Source organism: Benincasa hispida, chromosome 2 (genome assembly GCF_027475165.1).
Source record: "Benincasa hispida cultivar pf3 chromosome 2, pf3_genome.v1.1, whole genome shotgun sequence".
NCBI lineage: Eukaryota > Viridiplantae > Streptophyta > Magnoliopsida > Cucurbitales > Cucurbitaceae > Benincasa > Benincasa hispida.
In genome coordinates, this window is record NC_143479.1 from 1,299,202 (window position 1) to 1,308,824 (window position 9,623).

The 9,623-nt window shown below is 33.0% G+C and overlaps 1 protein-coding gene and 1 non-coding gene across 4 annotated transcripts; both read left to right on the forward strand.

The window, feature by feature from the left end:
• The first annotated feature begins 515 nt into the window (after positions 1–515).
• On the forward strand, positions 516–587 carry TRNAG-UCC (transfer RNA glycine (anticodon UCC)). The gene has a single exon. It is a non-coding gene; the product is annotated as a tRNA-Gly (tRNA).
• Positions 588–2,051: 1,464 nt separating this feature from the next.
• Positions 2,052–8,484, forward strand: LOC120071089 (Phosphoribulokinase / Uridine kinase family). Of its 3 annotated transcripts, none has more exons than XM_039023130.2 (12): positions 2,052–2,798; positions 3,148–3,509; positions 4,010–4,124; positions 4,425–4,620; positions 4,728–4,841; positions 4,934–5,107; positions 5,420–5,614; positions 6,497–6,619; positions 6,695–6,807; positions 7,146–7,269; positions 7,811–8,086; positions 8,167–8,484. In XM_039023130.2, the coding sequence occupies exons 2-12, from the start codon at positions 3,170–3,172 to the stop codon at positions 8,389–8,391; spliced, it is 1,995 nt and encodes a 664-aa protein (XP_038879058.1). In that variant the 5' UTR covers positions 2,052–2,798; positions 3,148–3,169; the 3' UTR covers positions 8,392–8,484. The 3 variants fall into 3 exon arrangements, with proteins under 3 accessions (XP_038879058.1, XP_038879059.1, XP_090166997.1); XM_039023131.2 differs by having other exon boundaries at positions 2,185–2,798; positions 3,148–3,751; XM_090310871.1 differs by having other exon boundaries at positions 2,689–2,798; positions 2,915–3,509.
• The last annotated feature ends 1,139 nt before the right edge of the window (positions 8,485–9,623 follow it).

The window sequence follows — 9,623 nt, forward strand, 5'->3', positions numbered from 1 at the left end:
TTCTTAATTTATGTTTTTTAGGTAATGATAGGAATGGACCGGCGGGTGACGAGAGGGACCTGTGATCGTGCCATATGGGATATGTAAATCGCTTCCGCTCAATTTACGTTTTCAAGCTGTTTAAAAGTTTTGATTTGAAACTTGATGTTGGTCAAAATTGTATTTGTTTAAGTTTTTTTTTTCTTCATTATTTTAGGGACCCCGAACAAAGGTTTTACTTATTTTGGAAAAATTCCTTTATTATTTGAATGAAATTTATTTTCCCCAATGGTCGAAATGTTTTGAATGTAAATGTGTAGTTATGACTAACGACCCTTATCAGAGTACTAAAAAAGGTCGGGTCGTTACACATTTAAAGCAATTTTTACCAAACGAATTTAAATAAAAATAAAATTTTGTAAAACAATTTTTTTTTTCTAGTCAATACAAACCGGCCTAAGATTCTTACATGATCTTTTAAAAACAAATATATTAAATATAAGGAAATTAATAATTTAAATTTGGGTTGAAAAACAGCGTTTGTAGTCCAACGGTTAGGATAATTGCCTTCCAAGCAATAGATCCGGGTTCGACTCCCGGCAAACACATTTTTATTCGTTGCTATTTAAAAGAAAATTTAATTTTAATCTTGTATATGGGCACGTGCCCCTAGATGAATGCACCCCTATATGTGAAACTTTGTAGTTTTAATCACAGATTTTGGTTCTTTGACGTGTAATCCATGGATAAGTGTTAAGGTATCTATTTTTTAACTCAGTTAAAACTCAAATACTGAAGAAAACAGAGTAACAGAGCTTGACGATTTATTGATGATGTTGAACAATGAATTAGTTTTCGTATTATAATATAGAGGTGGTGATTCAAACCGCAAAAATCGAACTGAATCGAAATATTCGATTTGAAAAAATTTTGAAATCGAATTATTTCGGTTCGGTTTGGTTTCACTTTTTGAAAACTGAATTTGAAACCGAACCGAACCGTTATATATATATATATAAAGAGTAAAATCAAACCGAATCGAACCGTTTTTTAATTAAAAAAGAATATAACATGGATTTTTTTTAAAAAAAATGTCAAAATCGAACTTGAAATTGAACCGAACTGCATATATTCGGTTCGGTTCGGGTTCACATTTTAAAAATTTCGGTTTGGTTTAGTTTGACCACCAAACCAAATCGTCTCCACCCTTATTACAATCAACTTTCAAAAAAAAAATAAAAAGATAAAGCTAGCATATTCGAGAAAGTTGGTGATTCTCACATTTATAGAATTTTCGAACTTTATTCGAAATACTTCCTCTACACATATTTATATGATTTTCCTTTTAAATAAGTTACTTGTGTCATATTCTAATCATCTTCATGATTTTCGTTTCTTCCTTCATCCATTTCTTGTGCTTTTCCGTTTCTACCCTCTTCCTATAAACATAGAGTATAGAGACTTTTACAATACAATGTTGTTTTATTTTAGGTAAAATTACTCATTGGTGATTGTATTTTATATTTTGTTTTTGTTTAATTTTAGTCATTGTACCTGCTATCTAATTTTAGTAATTGTTTTTTAATAAATTTTAAATTTAGTCCCTACCACTAATTTGTTATTTTTTTTTAAAAAATAACTTTTACTGTCTATTAGTCTTTTCACAAATGTTGAAAATATATTTTCATATTATATTTGAAGGTATGAAAATGATCATTATCATTAAACTAATCCCGATAAAAATTTACTTCGAATGACTAAATTTAAGATTTATTAAAAGTATATGTAATAAAATTGAACACTAAAAAAACAAAGATTAAAATTGAAAAAATTTCACGATACCGAAATAATATCTTAACATTTATTTTAACTACTATACAAAATGTAACAATATTTATTTCAATGTTTTGATATGATCATATTTATCATAAAAATCACTCTATATTGTACAAAGCAAAAATTCTTAAAAATTATTATACATAGAACAAAGAAAATTTACTGTTAATAATTTGATTTTTTCTTAAAAAAAAGTCGAATGATATATATATATATATATAATAAAGTTAATATTTTGGTAGAATAATATAAACGGAAGCAACAATTTTCTTTTAACGACAAATGTTTGATGATAGGCCCACGCGAAGCTTCCAAACTGTTGATCATTACAGCCTTTCCATTTGATTCCATCAGTTTTCAAGCCTTCTTGATCATTCTCATGCTGTCATTTTATTCCACCATCTTCGAGTGGCAATCTCCCTTTTCAATTTCCCAACTATTGTGAAATTTGGATAATGTTTCTCTCGTCCTTCGATTTTTTACCTGCATTTGGCAATTGCAACGGCATCTCACACATGGGGCTAAAGCAAAAAACCCTTCCTCGCACAAAGAGAGGGGAAACGTCTGTGCGAATCACTCACAGCAACGCATTCAATTCATTTGTAACTTTCTCCATCTGTCTTCCTTTTGTCCAATCGATCGCGGTGATATTACGCTCTCTCAATCTTATCCTAGTACCCTCTTCAATTTGCTTTTTAATCTGTCTGTTTCTTTTTAACCACCTAGTTCGATTTGATGTTCCGGGTCCTTGAGACCCATTAGTTCAGAGAATCGGACCACATGTCCTCTCACTCAGACGCCCCACCATTTATATTCATGAAAAAGGAACACCCATTTACGAAAAGGAGAAGACCCCACTTGAAAATATCCAAAATTTAGTGCTCAGCAATTCGTTTGATTTTCAGAAACCAGGCAGGAGCTTCAGAAATTCAACAACGCTAAGTGTTTTTACTGAGAATAGTTCTTGTTCTTTCTTCCATAAGGTTTGTTTGCTGTTTTGTTTCTGTTTTATGGGTTAAATTTGTGCTAATCTGTATATGATGTGTTATTTGGACTCTGATTCATATTTTTGTTGAATTTGTGTTCTTGGTATGTGTAGGATTTCAGGATTTCAGGGTCTAATTTTGTACTCTTTATACTCTTTGTTCAGAAGGATGTTTTTTGTAACGCCTTAGCTTTGACCTATGGGCTCCTTGACACTGTCTTTATGTTGCGCAATATTGAGTTTTGTTTTGTATATCAACTCTTGGTCAAAATGGAGGTTTTGTAGAATTGGGTTTCCTGGTTTAAGAAGTGCATTTAGCTCTATCTTATGCGCTTGTCTTTCTGCAGCAAACAGAAAAGAAACTTCTAAATGGCTCAAGATACGTCTCCTAGCATTGAATCACCTCGGAGGCGCTCTGGCCTTTTGCGAGATCAAGTTCAGTTAGTTAAGAAGAAGGACTCGAATCGATATGAGATCCTTCCAATTCAAGATCCTCTTTCATTCGAGAAAGGTTTCTTCATTGTAATACGAGCGTGCCAGTTACTGTCTCAAAAGAATGATGGGATAATTCTAGTAGGAGTGGCAGGACCCTCTGGAGCTGGGAAGACTGTATTTACTGAGAAGGTGCTTAACTTTATACCCAGCATTGCTGTTATCACGATGGATAACTACAATGATTCCAGTCGTATCATCGATGGCAATTTTGATGGTATCATTTCATTCTACTAACCATTCATGATCTCAATTTAGTAAAAATTTTAGCAGTATGATTGCGCCAAAAATTATACCTTTTGGTTTACAACTCCGTGACACCGGTCTGAAGTCCTCCAGTACTTAATACTTTCACAAGCTTTGATGATTGCTTTGTTTTTCTGTTCTCCAAAGTGAGGTGGCAGGGAAACATGTAATTTTCCATTGCCATCTACAAAATCATGGAGACACAAGCTTCTCGTAAGTTTTTTAGCCTACATCTTATATTTTTCCTCTTAGGCAGTCATGGCTATGCATATATATGGACATTATCTATTACCTTGAAGAATGAAATTTCATTTATACCAAATATTTTGTAATCCACCTTTCATTCCTAGTTCTAATTTATGGTAGTCCTTAAAGTATGCTCTTTTTGCGGTCCTTTTAGCGAGTATGGTTCTCAATTATTTCTTGTAATTCAAGTCACTGGAAATCTCTAATGACCCCTTTTTTCACCAGACCCACGTCTAACAGATTATGATACATTGTTGGAAAATATTAATGGTTTAAGAGAAGGAAAATCGGTCCAGGTTCCTATTTATGATTTCAAGACTAGCAGTCGCGTGGGTTACAGGTAATGTGTCAATTTAGGTTTTGTTTTATTTAGCATTTCTTCAGCTGAGAACTGTACTGCTTGAAATTTACTCGGTCACTATGTCATACCATGAATTGTTGGGTCTAGCAGTCAGATTGGACGTGAAGAGAAAAGGGTGGTTTAGATGCTTAACTTCTTGCGTCCTAATCTTTTAAAATTTATAGCTTCTCTCTCAATGGTTGTGAATCTAGATAGTCCCTCTCTCTTAGAGTTTATTTTACTAGAACATTTGTTTATCTTTTACCATTTAACCTTCTTACTTTTAATGGCCACTAACAGGACTCTTGAAGTTCCTGAGTCACGAATCGTCATTATTGAGGGCATCTATGCATTAAGTGAAAAATTACGTCCATTGCTAGATCTTCGTGTATCAGTCACTGGTGGTGTTCATTTTGACTTAGTGAAACGGGTACTACGTGATATTCAGCGAGCTGGCCAAGAGCCAGAAGAAATAATACATCAAGTTTCTGAAACGGTAAGTCCTCTTTATTAGCTGTATTCCTCAAATGTTGGTCCTTCTTGTCACCAATCACGTGCAATAAAATTGTTGATGGTGGTTCATATAATTCTTTTTGGATGCAGGTTTATCCAATGTATAAAGCTTTTATTGAGCCAGATCTTCAGACTGCCCATATAAGAATTATTAACAAATTCAATCCTTTTACTGGTTTCCAGAATCCTACATATATTCTTAAGGTTTAAGTGGTTCACTGCTTCAACTTTATTCGTTTCCTGCTAAATTATATGATTTTTACTCTACATGAGTTGGGTTAATTTTCTGGTTACAGTCAACTAAAGCAGTACCTGTGGATCAAATTAAGGCTGTTATATCCGAAAATCACAGGGAGTCTACTGAGGAAACTTATGACATTTATCTTCTGCCTCCTGGTGAAGATCCTGAAGTGTGTCAATCCTATCTGAGGATGAGGAATAGGGATGGAAAATACAATCTTATGTTTGAGGTCATATTAACTAAAGCTATATAACTGAGTTCCTTCGAGCTATATTTGCTTGTATTCCATGCGTATTTATGCAGGTCTTAGTTTGGATGCACATGCCACAGTAGATTTTTTAATCCCTCTTTTTTTCTTGTTTTTATTTGTCTCTGCTTCTGATTATTTGATCAGTTATATGAACTTCCATGTAGAGTAATTAGAAATATGAGGAAAGCTGCCTTGCATATCAGTCCTTTTATTATTTTTATTTTTTGTGTTAATGAGGTACCTATTGGCTACTTATATGGATCTATCTTATTTTCCTCCCCTTTTCTTCAGGAGTGGGTTACAGATATTCCATTCATAATATCACCTAGAATAACTTTCGAAGTTAGTGTGCGCCTTCTTGGAGGGCTTATGGCACTTGGATACACAATTGCAACTATTCTTAAAAGAAGCAGTCACATATTCTCTGATGATAGGGTGTGTATAAAGATTGATTGGTTGGAGCAACTTAACCGAAAATACATTCAGGTACATCGTGTACTCATTATCCATGCTGCTTTACTGTAGTTTCTTCTTGATGAAAGGACATTGATTTGCTTTAAATTTTCATGGAACAACACTACTTTCCGTTCTGTATAAAGTCCTCTCATGCTGTGTTTAGATTGTCTGTGTGGGAGGGGGGTCTTCGAGTTTGATGAAAGGAAAAGAAGGAAAAAAAAAAGGAAAAAAAAATGTATGCCTTTCTTTCTACATTAGTTACATTGGGAAGGGATTCCACATTAGTTATATTAGCTTCTTTATCTTTTTTTTTTTTTTCTTTTATTAAGGAATTAGGCAGTATGTCTTAATTCTTTTCCTACTTTTTGCCAATTCATCTATTTATAAAAAGTCTTATTTCCCACCTGAGAAGAAAAATAGAAATTAGGTTGTTACCCTTGGACGATTTGAGTATGATCTTTAAAACATGACTTTGGTGTACGTTTCTTTTAACATGGAAATTGAGAGAGACCAAAATTACCAATTTAAAAAAACTGAACTATGGAGGAAAATATTTTCTCCTTTTTCAGTAGTAGATTAATAATATATGAACTTCTAGGACCGAATGGGTTTGTTGCCTTGATTGTTCATTTGGTTGGCTGGTTTAATAGTCATTCCATATATGAACTTCTAGGTATGACATATATTAGCATCAACTTTTTACCCTCCAAATATATGATTTTTGTTAGTTACTTAGTTTTCCCCCAATTAAACGAGTGGCTAGTATGATTATCTGTCATTAGCCACATTTTTTCAGTCACCCGAGTATAATGGTCCCATCATGATATCTGAATTTTGTTTAGAAACTATGTTGTTTTTAAATTGAGCTGGTTCATATTATTATACTACTAACTTGCTGAACATTGGATGAAGGTGCAAGGAAAAGATCGGGTGCATGTTAAATGTGTTGCTGAGCAGTTGGGTTTGGATGGTTCCTATATCCCTCGAACTTATATCGAACAGATACAGCTAGAGAAGCTTGTTAATGATGTTATGGTAAGATTTTTGCAACGCAAGGCAACAGATTAAGCAGATTGTTATCCACAGTAAGTCTGACGGGATCATTTGTAGGCCTTGCCAGATGATTTAAAAACCAAGCTCAGCATAGACGATGAGTCACTTTCAAGTCCAAAGGAAGCACTTTCCCGAGCTTCTGCAGATAGGAGAAATAAATACCTTAACCGGTACCATCCTACTTTTGCAACTGTTGGATATACTTCTTATTAGATAATTAGAAGAATTTAAACCAAAATTGAGATAAAACAAAAAGATTTGATAGAATAAAGTTGGTTGAAAACAATCTCTGTTTGATCAATGGGTATAAACGCTCATGGAGTTAGATATCTATGTATCTATATATGTATGTATGTATGTATGTCTAAGGAACATATCATCACTTCAGTTCTGTACAAAGTCAGGCTTGTTTTATTCTACTTGTTCATTTAGATTCTTATGGAATGGTACTTGAAGTGCTTAGTTTACATATTTGTGGATCCTTATTTATATTTGATATCATTGCCAGTGGCTTATCACAATCATTTTCAAATCGGAGGGACAAGACCTTGTCAAAGCTTACAAAGCTCGCTGTTAATAATAGGAGATTTGATGTGAGGGCTCCAGATTCCCCTGCAGTAGTCTCTAACCAGGTAAATGTTTTTCTGCATCAAGATAATCTTATTCACGTGGTTTATATACTTTCTATATTCTACTCACCCGTAACGAAGAGGAGATAGATAGGATAGCGGAGGAAGATAATGAATCTTATTAAATGTCGAAATATAACTTCTCCATCGGTCTAAGGCTTCCAGTTTTATTACTGAATAGGATACCTTTTAGGTAGAATCTAAAAACTACTAACAACTCCATTTTTGTTGAGCGTTGTAGGCTTAAAAGTGAACAAAATCCCACCATTATGAAAATCTGGAAAGACATGTTGTCTTAACGTGAATTGAATGTCATTTCATAATTCATCTCTAGAACATGGTGGCAAAGAACTTCCAACGAATCAAATGGTTCAATATCCATCAGATTGCAATTTGATTACCCATAAATAAAGCTTAAACATGTTGGTTGAAGCTTTTGATTCAAAGAAGAGATAAATATTGATTTAGTTTCTTGATTGACAGTATTTCTGAATGGTAAACGCAGTCTTAGCTGAATATTCTGATCGATCTCAAAATCTTTCAGGGAGCTATTACTCAACTTTCAGAACAGATTTCTACTCTCAGTGAGAGAATGGATGAGTTCACAACTCGTATTGAAGAGCTGAACTCCAAGATCTGTACTAGAAAAATTTCTGCTAGCCAGCAGAACTTGGTTTCACAATCCGATGCATGCAACAACGGCTCCGGAGCAACTTCAGTATTCATATCTGGCTTGAGTAATGGTGCCTTAACCGGATCGCTACTGCCTCATTCTTCATCATCCTCCCAATTGGCCAAGGAATCTCCCTTGCTGGAAGAGGTATTTTGCTGAATATCACCCATTTTCCTCTCTGGTTTTAATATTCAAACCGAGGAAATTTGATTTCTGTGCTTCTCTAGATACAAAACATAGCACGGGCGCAGCGTCAAATTATTCTCCAAGTCGACAATTTGAGCAATCTTCTCAGGGAGTACTCGAACGAGAGGAGTCGCCGGGGAAAGGCTGACGATGAAGGGAGGTGGAGGATTACTGATCTTGAATCCATCAGCACCCCAATTTTCCTAGCACTTGCAGTTGGTAGTTTAGGTTTACTTTTGTTCAAGAGCTTGAATTCTCAGAAATAATTCAATATGGTCAACACTAGTTGGTTTGGAAATGGTGGCAAATTCTGTTCTGTGACAACTTTTGTTTCAATACACAAATTAAATCTTCAGCTATGACGACGGTACATATTTGTTGTGTTGTAAATGATCAGTAAATAGTGTCAGAAATATACTCCCAACCTTCTTTACCATGTTCCTTTTGATCGAAATTCTCAAATTTAGTCAGTTTCATTTCATGAGGATATATGTATAACCCTGCAGTTCATCAAATAAAAGACGTAGCGTTTATAATATTATTTTATAAAATCAAAGGATTTTCGAATTGGATCTTAGAAATTACTTTTCGTTAAGAATTCGAAGTTTTAACTTGGATATGAAAGTAAAAGTTAGGGTCAATGGAATTTTATGTTAGAGAGGCATAAATTTATACAGATTATTTGGAGAAAATGAAAAAGGATTAGTTCATATCGATTTTTTATTAGAAAAATTAATCAAAATAAAATTGAATCGAGAATATTATATGTATATCCTTAAATTATGTATTTTTTTTGTAGATTAATTATTATGATGCATAAATATTTGTTGTTTAGAAATATAACGAGCGCATGTTTATTATTAGGATAAGTGACGAAAAAAGGACAAAAATATTCGATTTCAATTTATATATATATAAAAAAAAATACTCAATTTTAATTTGCAAATAGTAAAAATGACTCCTTCGAAATAAAAGAAAAAATGTCAAAAAGTGAGAACCAAATCAATAATAAACCAAACCAAATAAAAATCAATTTATTGGTCTTTTTAACTATTGGTTTCTTTTTAATTATTGGTATAAAAGTTTGGTTTGAATCTTAGTTGATCCCAAAATCGAAAAGACTATCTTTCATTATATCTATTTGTTTAATATAGAAACTAAAAGTACGAATTTATTGTTATATTTCATTAATTTTAAAAAAATATATAATATATATATATATATATATCCAGCAAAAATTTCATTGAAATCTAGTCATTTTAGTAGGGGAAATTTCATTTTTTTTCCAATTTTGACTAGATTTTGAGAAACTTCAGAATTTTGATAGAAATTTCAAGAACTTCTTTTTATTTTGTTTTCCCCATTTCAACCAAATTTTGATAAATCTTGAAACATTGAGAAAATTTTATTTTATAAAACTAACTAGGTTAGTTCAACTCAAGTTTTTTAGTTTTTCAATGTGCTACTAAACTTCCATTTCTAGAGAGGTCGAAATTGA

What these genes read in the sequence shown, in the direction of transcription:
- LOC120071089 (XM_039023130.2), top strand. Translation starts at nt 3,170, where the DNA reads ATGGCTCAAGATACGTCTCCTAGCATTGAATCACCTCGGAGGCGCTCT. An exon ending in AGCAGTCGCGTGGGTTACAG is followed by an intron (nt 4,125 to 4,424) that starts GTAATGTGTCAA and finishes GGCCACTAACAG; the next exon opens with GACTCTTGAAGTTCCTGAGT. An exon ending in AATCTCCCTTGCTGGAAGAG is followed by an intron (nt 8,087 to 8,166) that starts GTATTTTGCTGA and finishes GTGCTTCTCTAG; the next exon opens with ATACAAAACATAGCACGGGC.